This window comes from Tenrec ecaudatus, chromosome 14 (genome assembly GCF_050624435.1).
Source record: "Tenrec ecaudatus isolate mTenEca1 chromosome 14, mTenEca1.hap1, whole genome shotgun sequence".
NCBI lineage: Eukaryota > Metazoa > Chordata > Mammalia > Afrosoricida > Tenrecidae > Tenrec > Tenrec ecaudatus.
In genome coordinates this window covers 15267630-15288373 of record NC_134543.1, presented here as the reverse complement: position 1 = coordinate 15288373, position 20744 = coordinate 15267630, and the positions used below count along the sequence as shown (strand labels likewise).

Here is a 20744-nt window from a genome sequence, read left to right as displayed (position 1 = left end):
TCTGAATTCATGACGATAGCCAAGGAGATCCAAGGTACTGGGTTTCATAGCCTAAACAAGGTGACCTTTCCTCTGGACTTGCAGGCCGAGATGGGGAAAGAGGTTACCGGGTCATGGTCATCAGGTCAAGGAAGAACAAGTGAATAGACGTTGGCTGGAAGAAACCAAGGGCTCTTACTTTAAGAATTAGAAGTCATTCGGAGACAGTCAACAGTTCAGTGCAAACACATACAAAATCATAACTTGGAAAGGACAGAAAGTGTTATATGTTCCTCTTTAACCAAGTGGGGCCACCCTTCCCTTCAGTGCCTTACACTAATTTTGTCAGATGACGTGGCTTCTCTTGTAGGATGGGGTGATAACTGGGGGATAATGGGATTATAAACAAGTCACATCAATGCCACTTGAGTGTCTGCTAATGTAGCTATAGTTTTTGCTAGGCATTAGTTGGGCATTTCAGAAAACAATAAAATTAACATTTTCCTTTTCCTATGTCCTTTAATATATGCTATTTTCATGTAAGTGAGGCACACATGTTCTAAGTTTGCTTGCTCCCCATATCCTCTCCCCATGAATCATTTTCATCCATGTTTAAAATAGCTTTCAATGATCCAATATTGGATCTTAGGTTGCATTTTTCCAAAGTTCCAAGGCTATTCTCTTAAAATAGCCCAGACTTTCTCCATTTTAATGATTTTGCTATAAACCCTCTTAACCTGCATTGCATATCTCCCCATCACAATAAACGGGACATTGAACAAAGAGTAGCCTGATGTTGGTCTTCCCTGACATTCTCAGATACTGTTGAGGGACCACTTCCACCTGGTTTCTCTTGTTGGCGTCCATCCAGTGGTGGACTAAGAAGACTGAGCCTGATCTGGAATGTCCAAGAAGGTTTCTAGTTCATAGACCCGCCAGTGCAATGCATATCTTTAATGACCTTTTAATATTTTGCTGGTTACCAAGTGTAAACCTGTATGGTATCTAATTCGTTTAAGAGGCTTTCTAAACAAGAACGACAACTCTCACCTGTTTTCATCTCTTTGCTGCCTATGAATTGCATGGTTTCCTCAATGTAGAAGAAACAAAGGCTTGGTCTGAAAACAAAAACCCATAACACAACTCAAGAACCTGGAACTGGTGCCAACAGGAAGTCAACTTTAAAAACTGCTTCTCCCTCCCCTCACTCTCCCCCCAGGGAATGCATACTCTCCAAAACTCACCCAAGGTGAGGGCATGAGGGCTAAGGGCCAGGGAAGAACCTTCCAGAAGGAGGCATTGCTGGATCTTAAAGACCAAGGGGTTCTTCCCACACAGCGTTTATCGAAGGAATGTCCCCAGGGAGGCATGAGGGTGGGGTGGGGAGGATCTCTCAAAGCCTGCCCATCACTGCTGTGAACCACAGTGTGTCACATGTCTCCATTCTTCCAGATTCGGAGAGAGAATTTGTACAGCAATGCACTATTTAATAGGGGCCCTGGCAACACAGTGGTTATGAGTTGGGCTTGGCGTAACCTCTTGGTCAGCAGTTCAAAATCATCAGCCACTCAGCAGCAAAAGATGTGGCTTTCAACTCTAGTAAAGAATTACAGTCAAAAAATTGGAAAAACAATTTTTTTTTCATTACAGTCTTGGAAACCCACAGGGTCAAGTACTGTCCTGTAGTGTCACTATGGATCAGGAGTGACGGAATGGTAGTGATTCTATCAGATCAGTGTTCGGCTGCTAACCAGTAAGACAGCAGATCAAATCCACCAGCTGCCCTGAGGGAGGAAAATGAGGCTGTCTGCTCCCATAAAGATTTACACTTTGGAAACCTTCTATAGCAGTGGTTTTCAACCTGTGAGTCCCGACCCCTTTGAAGGTCAAATGACCCTTTCACAGAGGTCACCTGATTCATAACAGTAGCAAAATGACAGTGATGAAGTAGCAACGAAAATAATTTGATGGTTGGAGGGGTCACGCACCACATGAGGAACTGTATGAAAGGGTCTCGGCCTGAGGAAGGTGGAGAACCACTGATCTACAAGGTTATTACATGTTGGAATCAACTGAAGGCAGTGGGTTTGGCTTAGTTGGGTTTTGTTTTTGCGTTGGTTGGTTGTATAGGAGGAGAAAACCCATAAGCTCATTTTCAGCAGAACTGGAGAAAGGATAGAATCGGTAGATTCCTGGCTATGTGGAAGAACCCCCCAAAGAAGCTAAGGTTGAGGGTAAGCCATCTGGAGACAATAAGGAAGCCCAGAGGATAATGAGAGAGACCATCTGGGACAAGTCTTCAAAAGGGCCAACGAATCAATCCAGCGATAAAGATGAGGACCATCCTTGCTCACACCAAGCGCGGAATACAGGGTAAAGAGGGTTAACAGCAGAGGCCCTGCTGGACTTCCTCTGCTTTCAGAAAGCAGAAGGCGAAAAACTAATCACAGAATAGCGCAGATAGAGCCCTATCTGCAGAAAACACCCGGTCTCTTTGGCAGCAGAGAAGGGCATCTTAGGATGTACGGCCTGGAAAGTTGCCCCAGCCGCTCCCTGCTCTCCTCTCCCAGGGCTCACAGAAGCATCAAGCACATCAACAAATTGGCCCAGGGAACAGCCAACTCACCCAGAGTTGAGAAGCAAGAAGGAGACTGGCCCCACATAAATATAATGCTGTCAAAGGAAAATGTAGAGAGCAGCAGGACTTTACTAACTGATGAAGCCGGCTCCCTGCAAAGTCCTGGCCCAAACCACATACAAAATATGACCAAAGAGGCAATAATCACCTCTAAGAACATGCACAGAGACACCATACCGCACAGACACAAAAACAAGTAAATCAGAGGCAGTGTGTGCCAGGAAGAAGCAGTCACCATTCACTGCATGGATCAGTGGTGAAATGAAACAAGCAATGATTTTGTCAAAATCACGTTCACTTCTGAGCCCATCAACTCGAGTAGGAAGATAGGAGGGCGGAAAGAGAGAATGTGTGCAGGGTGGCCGGGAGTCACGAGCTAAACCCTCAGAGTGAAAGGGGAACAAAGCCATCAGTTACAAGAGGTAAAACATGGTTGCTCAAGCGGGTGAGGGTTTTCCATTAAAAAACAAAAACTTTATAATGCATTTTCCTCTTACACATCCATCTTTCCAAAAAGGTGACGTTTCGGAAAGAAGTTTGAGTTTAGCCGAGCTCAGTCTGAGTTCCAGTGACTAATGCCTCTTTTCTCCCCTCTGCCCTTTGTATCCGGTCCTTTCCAACAAGATGCTCCCCAGCCTTTCATGCTGAGAAAGAGATTCCTTCTTAGGCTTAACCTTTTATCAAAAGCCACAAGGACCACATTCATCTGACAGTGTCTCATAATTCTCCTCGGAGGCACAAAGGGCCACGTATCCTAGGCGGACCAAGCATGGGCCAGGCGCCAAGATGGCCTGCCGGGAAAAAGGCATTCACAAGCAAAGGGGTACCTATGGTGGTGATGACGGTTCCGGCAAAGAAAAAGGCACTTCCAAGGTCCCAGTGGCTGCTGTTGTTGGAAGAGTTGCCGATGGGACTGACTCCCGCGTTGTCAGCGTCCAGGGCGTGCTGCGAAGAGAGAGAGACAAGCACTGGGCTCAGTTAAGAAAACATTGGAAACGTTCTCCGTGAAACATTTCTTGCTCGAGGGCCTGCAGTGACCTGGTAGAGCGGAAGGTCAAATCACAGTGACTATGTAAAAAAGTCCGGGATTCATCGAGTTTTTGTCACTGTGTGTCATCAAGGCCATTGGGGTCTATTTCAAACCCTGGAGGACTGTCCTTAGACAGCACTGTCTAAGAGCACTGTCCTTAGAGAGCTGGAGTGGGGAGCCTCTGTCCCTCAGGCCATTGACAGCCTGCAAAAGCGTCAGTGCCAGCTCACATCATGCACCGCCAAGCAGTTCCAGCCACGGCTTTAACCAAAGAGCCCAAACTCACCGCCATCAAGTCACTTCCAGCTCAGGCAAGATAGAACTACCCCTCTGAGTTTCCAAGACTATAACTCAATGGGAATAGAAAGCCTCATCTTTTACCCTCAGAGTAGCTAGTGCCATCGAACTGCTGACCTTGAAGATCGCAGCCCAACAAGTAACCACTGTGCCACCACAGCTCCGAGCTATCGCATTAGCAAAGAGTTCACTCAATGTTTGACCAGTGTGGCCCGAGAATGTTATAAATAGCCAAATGGTGCTTGATAGAAAAAAAGGTTCCCCACTCTAGTTATAGAGTTTCCTAAAACAGTTCTCTCCCGCATAAATAACTCGAATGCTGTGCTTGTGTTTGTCAGCTGTGACCTCCTCCCATGAAGTAATCTTATAAGTTCTCCTGATATATATATCTCTTCGCCCCAGGAGAGACTGGGTGAGTTCTTTTTGGCGAACAATGAGGACTTCAGCATTGCCCTACCAGGGCTCCTTAGGACACAGGTACACCTGCTGCTGCTGTCAATATACACAGAAAGGTGACCGGAAGGGTGTTGGTGCAGAGTGCCCTTTCCTGGGAGGCAGGAGTTCAATACCTGTGCAGATTTCTCCTTTCTGTTCTATTGGAAGATTCTGCATGGAGCTTGTTTCAGCGGCACAGGGGTAAAGAGCTTGGGCTTCAGGATCCGATCTCCTTGCTCTGCTCGGTATTAATCTCAAAGCCATGTGCAAGTTCTTTTAACCTTTCTAAACCCAAGTTTCCTGGTCTGCAACGTGGGGGTGATAACAGCGTCACCAAGTTGTTGGGATGCTGATGAACTCAGATGGTCCGTGTAACACATGTGGTCCAATGCCGGGTGCCAAGTGTCCTTGCTCACTCTCCACTAGAGGATTCAGGTTCACAGCGACCCCACATGACAGAGAAGACCTGCCCTGTCCTGTCTTTATAGAGTAGAAAGTCTCTCCTTTCTCTCCAATGCCAAGTTAGTTTCACAGTCACCTACTTCAGGATTATCATTTTACTCTCTCCCTTCAACACACACACACACACACACACACGTTCCTCTTTTTTTATTGGTTTCTAAATTTAGCTTTATTATTTTCTTAAATCATTTTATTAGGGACTCATATAACTCTTATCACAATCCATACATACATCCATTGTGTCGAGCACATTTGTGCATTTGTTGCCATCATCATTCTGAAAACATTTGCTTTCTACTTGAGCCCTTGGTATCAGCTCATTTTCCCCCTCACTCCCTGCTCCCTCCTCCTTCATGAACCCTTGATAATTTATAAATTATTATTTTGTTATATCTTACACTGTCCGACATCTCCCTTCACCCACTTTTCTGGTGTCCATCCCCCAGGGAGGAGGTCACATGTAGATCCTTGTAATCGGTTCCCCCTTTCTACCCCACCTTCCTTCCCCCCTCCCAGTATCACCACTCACACCACTGGTCCTGCAGGGATCATCCATCCTGGATTCCCTATGTTTCCTCTTTTTAAAACGAAATGACAAGAAGCCTCCCTGGCTACTGGATGTGAAGCTCACTGGCCCATGTAGTTGTTCTGAGCTGCTGTCCAGTCAGCCTGGTGGTCCTGGTGGGACACAGCAGAACTGCCCCTGGGGGTTCTTAGCTGGACTGCTTACAAAAGCAGATGGCAGGCCTTTCTTTCACTGAGATCCTGAGTGTGTTCGAACTGCCAGCTTGGAGGTTGGTGGGGCTATCACCAACTGCGTGGGCAACCCAGGCCCTTCCAACCGCTATCAAATAAAAGGGAAAAGGAAGAAATCACCCCCATCGAGTTAATACCAACTCATAGGACACACGAGAACTGCCTGAGTGGGTTTCTGAGGCTGTAAAGCAGTGGTTCTCAACCTGGGGGTGGCGACCCCTTGGAGGGTCCAACAACTCTTTCACAGGAGTCACCCAATTCATAGCAGTAGCAAAATTACACTTATGAAGTAGTAATGAGAATAATTTTATGTTTGGGGGGGGTGGTTTCACCACAACAAGAGAAACCATACTAAAGGGCCTCTGGCTCATTCAGAGTAACTGGTGGGCGGAAAATGCTGACCTTGCATTGATCAACCCAACACATACTCACGATTCCATCAGGGTTTCTGGAAGGCTAGAATGTCTGAACAAATGGACCACCTTGAGCCAGTGTCCTGTCACGTCGCTATAAAAGCCTGCACCCTGGGCAGGACATCCCATGAGACGGTCCTCCATGGTCCGTGCTCACCACCTCCCTCCCTGCTTTGTACCTATGCCCATAGTTCAGGGTCGAATTCAAGCCGCTCTCCTTCCGTGAGACCCAATCCCACACTAGGACACCCACAATCACCCTTCCCCATGCCTGCACCACACATAAGCACTTTTTTGTAGCTTTGGCAGCTTCCCTTCCAAAAACCCTTCTTGAGCTTCATCGTGTGCAGGACACGTTGGAAATGCCTGCATTGAACACTTGCCAGCCTCCTTCCGGCTGAGGAAGCAGGTGAGAAGGGCCTATCAACTCTGCTCGCGCACAGGCTGTTCAAACACAGGTGAGCACACCTGTGATGGCAGCTTCGGAGAAAAGAAGGTAACAGACAGCTGATACATGGACGTCCTCTAGTCAGTCCTGCTACAGCGCAGAAGAGAGCCGGACATCCAGAAGTTAAAAGCAGGCTGCATAGACGACATCCCTACAAGCCATCTTTGCCAGCGGTTGAAATCTGCCGCACTGGCCAAACAGGGCAGTCCAGTCCATCCCTACGCCGAATGAGCCTTCAGGAGAAAGCAGACCTGTCCTAGATTCATTCCGGGGCTGTAAGAAGCAGACTGCCACATCTGACTCCCGCAGAGCAGCTGGTGGGTTGGAATGACAGACCCGTGGTTACCATCTGACTTCCAGACACTGAATTCCCATGGCTCCCACTTGCCAGCACGGACTTTGTCACCCAGGGTCTCACTCTTCCCTGCTTTAGAGCGAGGACAGATGGTGAGTCCCTGCCATTGGTCAGCTACCATCTTCTCTGAATGGGACATGTGTCATCAGCTGAAACTACCAGGTCTGTAAAAACCAACAGTCAAACCTTTTGTTGCCAACTGATTCCAACTCAGAGTGGCTCCTGTGCTTCTGAGAACTGGGCTCCCTGGGGCTCTCAAGGGCTGCGACCTTTCAGAAATGGATCACCAGGTACCTTGGGGTCGATCTGAACCATGAACTTTTATGTTGGGAGCTGAGCGTTTTAACTATTGGCACGACCCAAGGACTCCGCCATGTCCCCATGCTCCTCCTCAGATGGATGCTGGCACACTCAGACCAAACACAGGTCTCGCTTCGGTCCCTTGGGTGCCTCGCTTCCCCCACCAATACCTCACATTGGCAACTTCTGCAACGCTGCAAAAAGAGCCCTTGTCCCACCCGAGCTGCCAGCACTGGTTCACTCGGCTCTCACAGGGCGGCGAATTGTGGAGGAATCTCATACACCGACCCTGCACAGCCTCTGAAGGGACAGATGGGCAGAAGACACAAACGGGGGTGATTACTTGTTTCATCAAGACCCCTGAAGTAAGAAAGATTCCTTTCTAGTCTCTCTCTCTCTCTCTCTCTCTCTCTCTCTCTCTCTCTCTCTCTCAATTCCGCAACATATAAATATTTAATGCATACCTATGTAAGCCTCGGGAGAAGTGTTTATGGGTTGCAAAGTACAAGACTACTAACATTTGTTGATTTGTTGAATTTAGCCACAAGCTCTAGAAGGGTTAACTACTCACTACTTCCCACACTTTTCAGGAAAGGTCCTCGTATCCTCTCTTTCCAGATGAGAACATAGACTTGGGGAAAGGAAGCCGCTCGCCTGCGTTCACACAGCCAGGAAATGGAGAAGCCAGGATTCAAACCCTGCTATCAGTCTGGCCCCAAGCCTGGGCTCTTCTCATGTGGTGGTGACCCCCAATCATCCCATTATTTTTGTTGCTACTTCATCACTGTCATTTTGCTACTGTTATGAATCGGGCAGCCCCTTCAAAAGAGTCGTTCGACCCTCAAAGGGGTCGTGGACCCACAGGTTGAGAACCGCGAGTCCAAGGATTTAGGAAGAAGGCACGTTGGTGGCATAGCTGCTGTCCAGTGGATTCCAACTCAAGACAGAGCAGATCCTGCTCCTTAGGATCTCTGAAACTATAAATCCTTAGAGGGAGCAGACAGCCTTCTCTGTCTTCCTGATGAGTTTGGAACATTGACTTTGTGGGTAACAGCCCAAGCCTTATCAAGACTCCTTGTCAGCAACGATTAAACCAAAACCAAACTTGGAGGCCTTACTTGTCTCTTCCTTACTCCTGGTACTGGCTGTTACCAAAGTGAGGGAAGCGGGGAGATCACTGCCATGGAGCCAATGTCCACAGGGTAGAATTGCCCCTGTGAGTTTCCCAGACTCTAACTCTTAATGAGAGTAGAAAGCCTTGTCTTATGCCCAAGGAGTGACTGGTGGTTTTGAACTGCTGACCTTGAAGTTAGCGACCCAACGTGTAACCTTTATGCCACCAGGGCTCCTTCTCAGCAATGACAGTGCCCAGAAATTTCAAGAGCAGGTCCATCTAGTATCCACTTTCAACTTGCTGTTTATCCTGACCAACCTCAATCCCTCTTTGCTCCAAATAAAATGAGCCACACCCGCAAAAGCCTTGGGGGAGAGGCTTTGTAGAAATGAGGCCTTCTGGTTGTGGCCACTGAATAGTGGGTTAGTGTGTTGGGCTGCTAACTGCAAGGTAAACAGTTGGAAACTACCAGCTGCTCTTTGGGAGAAAGAGGAGGCTTTTTACTTCATTAAAGAGTTACTATCTTGAAAACCCACAGAGGCAGTTCTATCCTGTCCTGTAGGGTCACTCTGAGTCAGAATAGATTCAATAGCAGTGAATTTGGGGGCAGAAAGTGGGCATTTTGTGGAAGTTTTTTTAGTAACAGCTAACACCAGGAATGAGGAAGAGAAAAATAAGGCTTTCAAGTCACTAAACTCCTGGGAAGTCTCTGATGCTTTGCCATGTCGGGAATGAGATTGGAGTTTATCTGGATCATATGGGTCAGGAAGAGTCTGCTCAAAGAATTCAAAGGAATCGGCAAAAGCAGGGAAAGCCCAGGGGCTCCTGACAGCCAGCACTCAGAAGTAAGAGCATCAGTTTTCACTCAATCACAATATTTCTAATTGAGTTCATTTTTAATCCTATTCATTTTCTAGAGTACTTTCTCGTGACCTTAAATCGCTTGTCCTCAGCTAAGTCATGTTAAAATTAAATGGATTGGGGTTAAAGTTGTTTTTGTGTTTTTATCAGTATTCGCGGAGGTACAAGTGGAGATAATCCGGCCCCTTCAGGACGGCTGAGGACAGAGCTCATGAAGAACCGAAAGTGAGACACGTAAGCTTACCCACAGGGGAGAGGTTGAACCTGTATCAGCATCATCTAGGGCCACAACCTCAAACTCCGTAAGCGTCACCTATTCATTTACGTGTCCGACCCTTAACCAGTCCACAGAGCTCTTAGAAGGATGACGGGGGAGCTTTTATCGGGTTTCTATGAAAATGTCAAGCTTCTGGGGAAAGGCGGTGTGGATAAGGAGTGTCACTTCCAATTCGATTCCACGCTGTCATGAATTCCCTTTACGCCTTCTAACTTGAGATTCAGCTAGTCCTACCCAGATGACAGAACCACAAGCGCAGGCTTTAGTGAACAACTGAATGAATGCATGAAACAAAAACACAAGACAGGAATCCGACAAGTGAATATCTAATTATTATGCAACAAAACAAAAAGATGGGAGGAGCTGATTTGCCCGAGAGAACAGCCTAAAGGAATCGATTTCTCTCTCTTTCCTTCTCTCCTTCTGTGGTGTCTCTCTTGACTTTGACTCCTCAACCTCTTCCTGCCTCTTTCTCATTTTCCCCTCCCTTTCCCCTCCCCCTCTAGCTTCCTCTCTGGCTGTCTCTCCCTCCTTCTCCCTTATGCCCCTCCCTCTTCCTCCCTCCTCTCAAGTCTCTCTCTCTTTGTCTCCACTAGGACCACTTCAGAGATAGCAGAGAGCCTAGACCAGCAGTTCTCAACCTGTGGGTGGCGACCCCTTTGAGGGTGGAATGACCCTTTCACAGGGGTCGCCTAAAACCATCGGAAAACACCTACAGGGACCCAGCATGAAGACTGTTGCCCATGCTACACCATGCTTCAAGACAAAATGTCACTAGAAATAAATATTTCACAATATATGAGATATTGTTTTGTGATGAATCACTATGCTTTAATTATGTTCAATTTGTAACAGTGAAAATACATCCTGCATATCAGATATTTACATGATGATTCATAACCATAGCAAAGTTACAGTTGTGAAGTAGCAAGGAAAATAATTTTATGGCCGGGGGTCCCCACCACATGAGGAACTGTGTGAAAGGGTCAAGGCATTAGGAAGGTTGAGAACCACTGGCCTAGAGGGTCTGAGGCTGACCCGAGGGGAGAGGCAAGTGTTAGAGCTAACTCTCCCCCTGAGGAGGCGCCCAGCTGCCATCCCAGAAGGCAGTGCGCTGGGCTGATGTATAAATCACTGCTCTGGACAGGGAGGGGCTACATCGCGGCTGTTAGCCCCTCACCGGGAAGAGTGATGACCCTCGGGGGACCACTAACTGCCTGTGGCTTTTCTCCTATGATCTGTGTGTACGCTGAGATCACCTGTCTGTTCCCCTAGGAGACACCAGGGGAAAGATAAACAAAGGTGGATCGACAAGCCTTCAGTGGGCCTCAGACTGGCTGAAAGTAACTGATTCATACCCTCACTGATCCATACACCAATAGCCAGGGGCACAGGACAATTTACTGCCCAAGCTGAGACGCCTCCCAAGGGAAAGGGGGCAGGTGTAAGCCTGAACCGAGGGCCCCTTTTGCTGCTGTTGCTGTCATCCTCCTTAGCTGCTGTCCAGTTGGTCCACAGCATAGAAATTAAGCACTGCCCAGGCCCGCACCACCCCGGCTATCTACTGTACACGAGATTGTTGCGACCCATCCTCTCCATACACCTTCGTGGCAGACGGGCACTGGGGGAGAACTGGAAGTATGATAATAATTTGTTGGACACCATTGCATTGTTGTTCCCCCAATGCAGAAATATTTGATATACAAATGTCTCGCAGCAGCAGCCATGCAGGTGAAGGGGCTAGGAAGGGACAAAGTCACATCCTGTGTGCAAAGTCACATCCTGTGTGTACTTACATCACCTGGTGTCAATTTGTGACTTAAGAAGATTAAGAGTGAAGGGTGGAGTCAACTCTTTCAATTGGGTCATAGCCAATGAGACTTCTGTGTGGGCATGGCCTTCTCCTGAGAATTCTGGGAGACACTTAACCTTTCTCTCTTTCTCTCTCTCTCTCTCTCTCTCTCTCTCTCTCTCTCTCTCTCTCTCTCTCTCTCTCTCTCTCTCTCTCTCCCAACCCCTGAAAGTCACTCTACTTTCAAGGCTGACTCCCTGATAGACATCCCTGAGGAGAAGATACATGGACCTACCCTGATGCAGCCCTGGGTGCTGGAAAAGCCATGTGGAGACCCTGCCGGTGCTGAGAAGCTTACAACGCCACTGGATTCGCAAGACTTCCCACTCACTGGTCTGTGGTCTTCCTGCATTCGGCATCATTGCATGTGTTTCGTGAGTCAGAAGAGGACTTTATAGACTGGTATTGAACATAGGGGCTAATATTGGACTTCGGGGCTTGAACTGGACTAGGTTGGGATGGTTTCTTAATGTACAATTACCTGTATATAAAACTCTCTCTTGTACACAGATGCATGTCTATGGATTATTTTCTCCAGTCTACCCGAACTATCACATCATGGTAGTTGACAGTTCAGACAACAGTGGGCAAAGGGTGCCCCAGAGGAGTGCTAAGGCCACTCCCTGGCAAGCCCACCTGTGGCCAACTCAGAGCAGTCTTTGTTTCCTGCCATGGAGTGAGGTTGCAAGGCTGGGCACCTCATGTTCTTATGGTAGAGACCTTCTCAGGCAAAGACCAATGGCAAAGAGTGAGCCTCAGTTTCTGCACCTGGAAGCCCTGTCCTTGGAGGTTTTCAAAGATTCCCGTGGTTTTTAGGGGGCACTTGGGTTAAGCACAAGCATGTGTTTAAGTTTTGGCTGTTGACCAAATGTTGGGAGGTTTCGGTCCACCCAGAGGCCCCGAAGAGGAAAAGCATGGCGATCTACTTCCCCCAAATCAGCCATTGTCTCCTATGTCAAAGTTTTACTCAAAGCTACGAAGGGTTATCAAAAGTCAGATTCAAACAGCAATGTAAATATACGTGTAAAATAAATGTCCATATGTAAAATATGCAAACATATTTACATTACTATTTGTACATTCTAGCCCATGCCTCGTCATTTCTTATAACCCTGTTGTTGTCATTCAGCGCCCTCAAGCCCACTTGAACTTAGAGTCACCGTACACACAACTGAAGGAAGCTCTGCCCTTCTGCACCATCCTCACCATCATGCCTATGCTTGAACCCACTGTCACAGCCCCGGTGCCAATCCATCTCTTTGATGGTCTTCTTCGTTCTCACTGACCTTCTGCTTTACCGCCCACTTGTCTGTCCCTTGTTGGACTGCGGTGTCCACAGTGCTGCAGTGATGCTGGGAGCTGTCCTGTGATATTCTGAAAGCCACCAGGGTCGCCCGTGGTGAACAGGTTTCCCTCAGAGCTTCCAGACTAAGCACAGATTAGGAAGAAGGAAGACGTGGTCCACTGTGGGAAAATTAGCTCCTACACACCTTGGGAATGGCAGAGGAACATTGTCTGCTGTAGTCTCAGGAAATGAGCGCCACGGATTTGAAGGCATTCAAACTGTCCAATGGAAGAGTCACCTCCTCAAAGTAGCATCCACTTTAATGACATAGAGCAACGGTTCTCAACCTTCCTCAGGTCACAACCCTTTCATACAGTTCCTCATGTGGTGGTGATCCCCAACCATAACATTATTTCATTGCTACTTCGTAACTATAATTTTACTACTGTTATGAATTGGGTGACCCCTGTGAAAGGGCCATTGGACCCCCCCATATGGGTTGCGGCCCACAGGTTGAGAACTGCTGCCACAGATGAAGCTAAGCTTCCAGGATATTTGTTTGCTGAGGGGAAGAGGCTCATATGAGAAGAAACCATTGCAAACATTCACTATTTGGATGTAGTGTATATGAAGTATGAATCTAGAAAAAATGGAAGTCTTCTAAAATGAAAGGGAGCACAGAATGATCAATCTCCTAAGCATTAGTGATCTAAAATAGATTGGCATTGGCCATTTTGTATCAGAAAATCATGGCTTACTATGCCAAGAATGACAAATTCAGACTAAATGACATTGATCATCAGAAGGAACATTTGAAGATCTATCTTGAAGTGCAGTGCTATTTGTGATGATATCTCTAAACCTAAAAGAAAGATCAGTTAATACAACTATTATTCAAATTGACACACCAACCACTAAAGTCAGTGATGAAGAAATTGAAGAAGAATACCTATCCTTGAGTCTGAAATTGATTAAACATGCAATCAAGATGCACTGATACTTACTGGTCACTGAGTCCATTCCTAAATGATCATGACCCTATGGAACAGAAGGCTAATTAACAACTTGTGATATGCAGGTAACACAACTTTGCTTGCTGAAATCAAGGAGGACCTGAAGCACTTGCTGATAAAAATCAATGACTACAGCCTTCATCATGGACTACAGCTCAATTTTTTTAAAAAATAAAAAATTCTCACAATTGAGCCAACAGACAATATTATGATAAACAGGGATGGGGGAGTTGGCAAGGATCCACAATCAATGCTCATGGAAGCAGTCAAGAAATCAAATGATGTGTTCCACTGGGTGGGAACATCTGAATAGACCTCTTTAGAGTTTTTATAGCAAAGATGTCACTTTGAAGATTCAGTTATGACTCAACCAAGCCTTGCTATCTTCAGAGTCCTCCATGCTTTTGAAAATTGGACACTGAATCAGGAAGACCACAGGCGAATGGATGCACTTGAATTATGGTGCTGGAGAAGACTCCTGAAAACATCACGAACTGCCAGACGAGCAAACAAATCTGTCTTGAAGGAAATGTAGTCAGAAGTCTCCTGATACAAGAGGATGATGAGACCCCCTCACATATGGTAGACACGTTATTAGAAGAGACCAACCCCAGAAAAGGACATCACGCTTGGTAAAGTGGGGGTGGGGCAGTGGAAAGGGAGAAGATCCTTGATGAGATGAATTGCCACAATGACTGCAACAATGGGGTCAAACATAAGGGCAATTTTGCGGATGGCACAGGACTGGACTATGCTGCATTTGTATTTAGGGTCACTAGGCATCAGAGGCAACTCTATAGCGCCAACCTACTCAACCAAGCAGAAGCTCCTTCTGTGGCAACATGTCCAAAGTACTGGAGAACTCTCATCATCTTCCCTTCCAAGGAGCATGTGAACCGCACTTCTTTTAAGACAAAGATGCTGATTCTTCTGGCCGCCCAAGATATGCATATTCAATCCTCTTTGTCGACACCATAATCGAAATGCATCAGTTTTCTCTGGTCTTCGTTATTCATTGTCCAAGTTTTTGGGGTTTCGGTGGGTTGTTGTTTTTTTTGTTGTTTTTTTTTTTTTTGCATGTATATGAGGTGATTGAAAGCACCTTGGGTCAGGGTCACCTTAACCTTCAGAGTGATGTCTCTGTTTTTTAACATTTTAAAGAGGTCTTTTGCAGAAGCAATGTGTCCGTTGATTTCCTCGCTGCTGCTTCCACAAGCATTGATTGTAGACCCAAATAAAATGAAATCCTTGACAACTTAAGTCTTTTCTCCATTTATCCTGATGTTGTCTATTGGTTCCGTTGTGAGGATTTTGATTTCCTTAACATTGAACTATACTCCCTATTAAAGGCTGGGGTTGTTTATCTTCCTCAGAAAGTGCCTCAAGTCCTCTACACTTTCAGCAAGCAAGATTGTGCCATCTGTGTATCACAGGTTGTTACTGCACCCTCCTCTGATCCCGATGACATGTTCTTCATGTAGTCCAGCTTCTCAGATCATGTGCTCAGCATACAGATTGCCTACATATGGCAAAAAGATGCATACTTCTCCTGGTTTTAAACCAGTCAGTCCCTGTTCTGTTTGAAAGATTGTCTCTTGATCAATGAGCAGGTTCTATATGAGCACAATCAAGTCTTCTAGAGTTCATATTCTTAAGCAATGCAATGTTATCCACAGTGTGTTGGGATCCAATACACAGTCCCAATGCCTTTGCACAGCCAATAAAACATGGATAAATCTTTCTGGTGTTAGCTGCATTAACCAAGATCCATCTGGCATCAGTAATTATAGCCCTCAATTATATCCCTCATCCCCTGTCCTCTTCAGAATCTGGCTAGAATTGCTGGCAGTCCCCTGTGGGTGTACTGCTATAACTGGTCTTGAATCTCTTATAATAACAATACTAATAATGTAAGGAATTCTTTCCAATCACTGACCAGTGCCAAAATTAATTCCATCAAGCCTCATACCAACTCTGTGAGGTGGGCATGGCTACTGTTCCCCAGGGACAGAGGAGTCTTAAACTAGGGAAGTACCTTGTCCTTGATCGTACTGGCATCAGTCAGCAAGCAGATGCTGTTAAAATTGTCAACAGGAATGTCATCATTCTAAGACCTGGAAAGGCTACTCCTCTATCTTGCATTCCTCTTTCTCCCCATCTTACATGATGGAGGCTCTTGGTCCTGACTCTCAACACCTATGATTCCCACGGGAGGATGAAGCGAGGGAAAGGGGGATTGATGTTTATGTGGAGCTTGTCTGAGGCCTGTGCTGAGCTGAATGAGCAGAACTTGCAACAACCAAGTGGACATCCAAACAACCACATCATCTTCTGTAAACAGGCCATCAGAAAAACCATACAAAGGCAAAGAGAAAAGGGCACCTTCAGTGGGTAGTAAGTAGTGTTGGCGGGGAGGGAAGATGTTTATTTCCTTCTGCTCTAAGCATCCAGTTATATGCAAATATTAGCCTTTTGCAAAGGTCCTTAGGGAATCTAGGTAAGCAGGCTTTCCTCAGAACTTTAAAGTCTGGTTCTAAATGTACACTGAAGGCCATCTGCGATTAGACCAGTGGAGAAGAAGAGAGAAAATGTAAACATGAGTTGGTCTCCAAGCTAGACCTCATACCCATCACCTAGTCTTAGACAAGCTCCATCACCCATTCCAACGGTGGCGGCTTGCATGTTGCTCTAATGCTAGAAGCTGGACAACTTGTATATCAAATGCCAGCAGGATCTGTCACAGTGGACGGGTTTCGGTGGTGCTTCCAGAATTAGATGGACTAGACAGAAAGGCCAGGAGAGCTACTCCCTCCCAAAATCAGCCAATGAAAACGCTAGGATCACAACAGACCCCTGTGTGACTTTACATGCTTTGGACATGTCCTTAGGAGGGATTAATCCCTGGAGGAAGACAACATGTTTGGTGAAGCAGGTGGCTAGCAAGGATGCAGTGGATGAACACAGTAGCCACAAAAACACACTCAAGCATGTTTGATGAGCATGAGCATAACCCAGGATTGGCAACGGTTCATTCTATTGTCTATAAAGTTTCAGGAGTTGAGAGTGGACTCAACGGTAGTGTTCAATCTACCTGGACAAGCTTGCTTGCCTTGCTACCACTAGCTAGTCCTTCAGAGGGGAGATGCTCTAGAACTCAATCCATTAGCAACTTGGGTTGCATGAATGACTAATCTATCTAAACATGGTACTGTGGCACCAAGCCAGGCTCATGGGAAGCTGTTTTGCCTTCTGAATGGCACCATGTGAAATTAGCTTTCTCTCTTTGACTATCTGGTAGGATCAAAAATATAAGAAAATTTGGACCCTGAGGAAAGCACCCAGTTCACTGGGGAAACAGGCGCACATACTCCGATAAGATCAATAACCCTTCAGGCTTATTAACCATCACCCTTTCACCTCAGTGTGAACTCAGCCTCTGCAGAATGAGTAACAAATTTGCCAAGTGGTGTTGAAATATCCCCCTGGTCCTGAGGAGCATGCCTGATGTAAACCCCAGAATCACTGCCTCTGAGTTTAGTTCTCTCAAAGATGAGTCGATCCAATTTCTGTGTTTTGCTTTGTTGTTGTTGTTCAATGTTTTGTTTTGTTGTTGTTGTTTAGTGTACTGAACTCCAAAATCAGCCACGGGGATTCTGGATCAGTGCAGTGTGTACTAAATGAAAGAACATGGTTCTTTTCATTGCTACTGCATTGGAGGAATCTGAGCCTTGAAGAGACGATTAATAACATCATGAAAAATAGATGAGTCTGCTATCTTGTTTTAATTGTAGCTATTTACTTAGGGCTCATGAGTACTCAATGATCATCCAAAATCAGTATTTCACTTCCCATACCCCCTTAGAGAATGCACCTCTCTGACGAGCACAGTTGGATGGGGAGCGACAAGGAAGTGGCAGAGCCAGCCTCCGAGACTTCAAAGAAAGTGCTAAACTCCTTAGAAAAATCATCATACCCATGGTAATTGAGTTGGTTCTAACTCATTGTATATATATGTGTGTTTCCAAGGCTACAGATCATCACAGGAACAGGTAACCTCATCTTTCTCCCGCAGAGGAGCAGATAGGTTTGAACCACTGCCCTTTCAGTTAACAGTGCAACCCTTACCTGAAAGCACCACCCAAGTCCCTATGGTTGCAGAACAGTGCCTTCCGATTTTACAGGAAAAACAAAAACATCATAATGGATACTACTTTATCTTACATACTTTTTACTAATTGTCAGCAGAGACCAGTCTCTGGAAAAGGACAACATGCTTGGTAAACTGGAGGGCGGCACAAAAGAGGAAGTCCCTCAGTGGGATACACGGACACGGTGGCTGCAACAATGAGCTCTCTGTGGCAGTTTTACGGTCTCCTGTAGACTTTCAAGGGGCGGAGTCTAGCCTGTCAATCAGGTCGTAGCCAATGAGGTCTCTGTGTGGTCATGGCCTTCTCCCGAGGATTCTGAGAACTCTCATCTTCTTCCCTGAAGGCGTGGGACACACACTCTCTCTGCTACACATTCCTGTTGACAAGCCATGCTGATGACAGCTAGAGACTTGGAGTGGGAGGAGCCACATGGAGACCCACGCCAGCGCTAAGATGCTTCTGCTGCCACTAGATCCACAAGACTTTCCACATCTGGCCTGTGATCTTCCTGCACTCAGTGCCATTGCATGTGTTGCATGAGTCTGAAGAGGAATTTACAGACTGGTATCAGACATATTGGCTAATATCAGACTTATGGATTTGATCTAGACTGAGCTGGGATGTTTTCTCAATATACAATTGTTTCTTTATATGAAGCTCTTTCTCATACACATATCAGTGTCCATGAATTTGTTTCTCCAGTTAGCCTGGACTAACACAGTCCCCGTGGGTTGAAACTGATTCAACAGCACCTAACAACAACAACTATTCCTATCCCCATCTTATAGGTGAAAGAACACAAAATAGAAGTGACCACTTGCTTGTGGTTATAGTAAGTGGCAAAGTCAGGGCTGGTTAAGTCCAACCTTTTAACTCTCACCTCTTGTTGTCTTCCACAATTCTCTTGTCACCTTGGAAAATGTGTCCAAAAGCTACCTGTCAAGGTTGCTTTCTTCCACTTGGAACAAGACAAGGCAGAATAGTAGGAGTTTGAACTTGATCATTCTCACGTTAAAAACTATAGACAAACACTCACTAACTCAGTAATATGAACTGAGTCATCAATACTTTCAACTTTTCTGCACATTTCCACTGAGAAGGCGGGGAAAATGAATGTTCTCAACGCTGACTGATCTGCTACTCTTACTAGTAGACCTGAATGGTAGCTCGTGGATTCTGGTTTTTCAACAGAATATATCTATCGGCACAGCCTTCACATAAGACACAAAGCCATGGTCCTCTAATGGACAACTATTGGGGAACCCTTGATCTATGGACATCCAGGCCTTCTAGAAACAGTTACACTGGAACAGTCAGCCTTCTTGACAGTTGAGCTGTTGCTGGTGGGTGTCAGTGAGTCACGTCTGCCTCACAGTGACCTTCTATAGAACAGGACATCACGCTGCCCAGTCCGGCCCCAGCTTCATGAGTGATGGTACGTTAGAGGCCATTCTTGAGCCTCTGTGTCCACCTATCCCACGGAGGGGCTTCCTTCATGTTCGCTGGCCCTCTATGTTCTCAATCATGAAGTCCTTTTCTAGTAATTGGTCTTCCCTTTAGACGCACCCAAATAAGCCAGTCAAACGCTCACCATCCTCACTTCTGTGGGACATTATGGTTGGATCTTTCCATCTCTTCTAAGATCGATTGATTTGTTCCTCTTCCGGTCCACATTTTATCCAATACTCTTTGCCGAGCCCACTATTTGAACACATCAACTCTGCTGTCTTTCTTTTTCAATAGCCAACCTTCTAACGTGGGGGGGGGGGGGGATTGAAAAGACCATGGCTAGGTGGTTTAAAGGCAGGGATCCTGGAGGTAGGCAGTTGGTGTTCGGTCCCTGACTCTACGTCTTACGAGCTGAGTAAGCTTGGGCCACTTATTTAACTCCTCCATTCCTGGGAAGTCTATGAATATCTCAAAGGAACATTTGAAGATTAAATGACTTAATATACAAAGGCACTTAGAGCACTGCCTATCCACCATCAACACTCTGTGTTAGCTCCTGCTATAATTACCATTATTCTGCCCACTACTTGAGAACAGAATGTGGGTATCTTGCATCTTTTTTCTTTCTTTCTTTTTTAATTACTAGAGTCTGGCACAGCACTTACTATGTAACAAGCATTCAGTAAATATCAGCTACCTGGAGGAATATGCTGGACTATGAGTAAAGACCATCATACTACAAGCCACGTGCCATCCAAATCTCATTAGTCCATGGTGTGCACAGCAGCACTTTAAACAACAGCAAGCGCATGCACGTTTGTAAATAAATGAGGACGTGGTGGCATTCACCTTGGGGTTTTCTTTTCATGGGTTTTTGTGTATGTGGGGTTGTTTTGTTTTTTTGCACAGGATGGTTGTTTTTGTTTTATTTTGTTTGGGGAACATTGAATTCTCACTTGCAGATTCATTTTCCATTCACTCTTTAATTTCTGGCTTAAAAGCTTTACATCTTCTCCATTACACAGTGGCAGAATGAATAACCCCAGGGATGAAACCAAGAATGATAATGAAGACGTGGGGCCTCTAAAGACAAGCCAGGGTCTGCAAGCCCGATCTTGCACACGGTGAGCAATCTCTGATGTGACCTCTACACTAGAAAAAAGGGCAGCCCCCATGACTATAGAGCAAGAGCCACGTGGAGTCACCTCACATCCTCCCAGCTGATGCCCCAGACACAAAGGAGCCAACCTTGCAATCACTCGACCTGCCTGCACTGCTCCTAAACACCGGGGGCAAATGGTTGCTTAGAAGAGCGGGACGCGGGGAGAGAGGGTGGACCTGGCTCTGCCTCTGGAAGATGCTCAGGCTGCTGAAGGATCTGTTTCCCAACTACTAGACTTTCCCATGGGCTGCTCCCCTAAAGATCCTTAAGTCCCTAAATAGGTACAGCTGGGTTGAGCTACAAACCCCGAGGGAAGCTGCTGGGGATTTCAGAAGGGTGTGGCCGACAACCAGAAGAAGAGAAAAGTCTTCTGATCCAGGGAAACAAAAGAACATTCCACTTCATTTCTCTGCGGGCTCCAAGGCAGGACTCTTGATCTCCAAGGCAGATAGAAGCAGCACCGGTCCTCG

General features: G+C 46.2%; 1 protein-coding gene across 1 annotated transcript in view; it reads right to left on the bottom strand.

Annotated features, from left to right (window-relative positions):
• The window catches only part of KCNK10 (potassium two pore domain channel subfamily K member 10), a 145996-nt gene that overhangs the window by 46042 nt on the left and 79210 nt on the right, over positions 1-20744 (bottom strand). The window contains exon 3 of the mRNA XM_075531621.1: positions 3445-3562. Within this exon, the coding sequence (XP_075387736.1) occupies positions 3445-3562 (118 nt within the window). The remainder of the gene's footprint in view (positions 1-3444; positions 3563-20744) is intronic.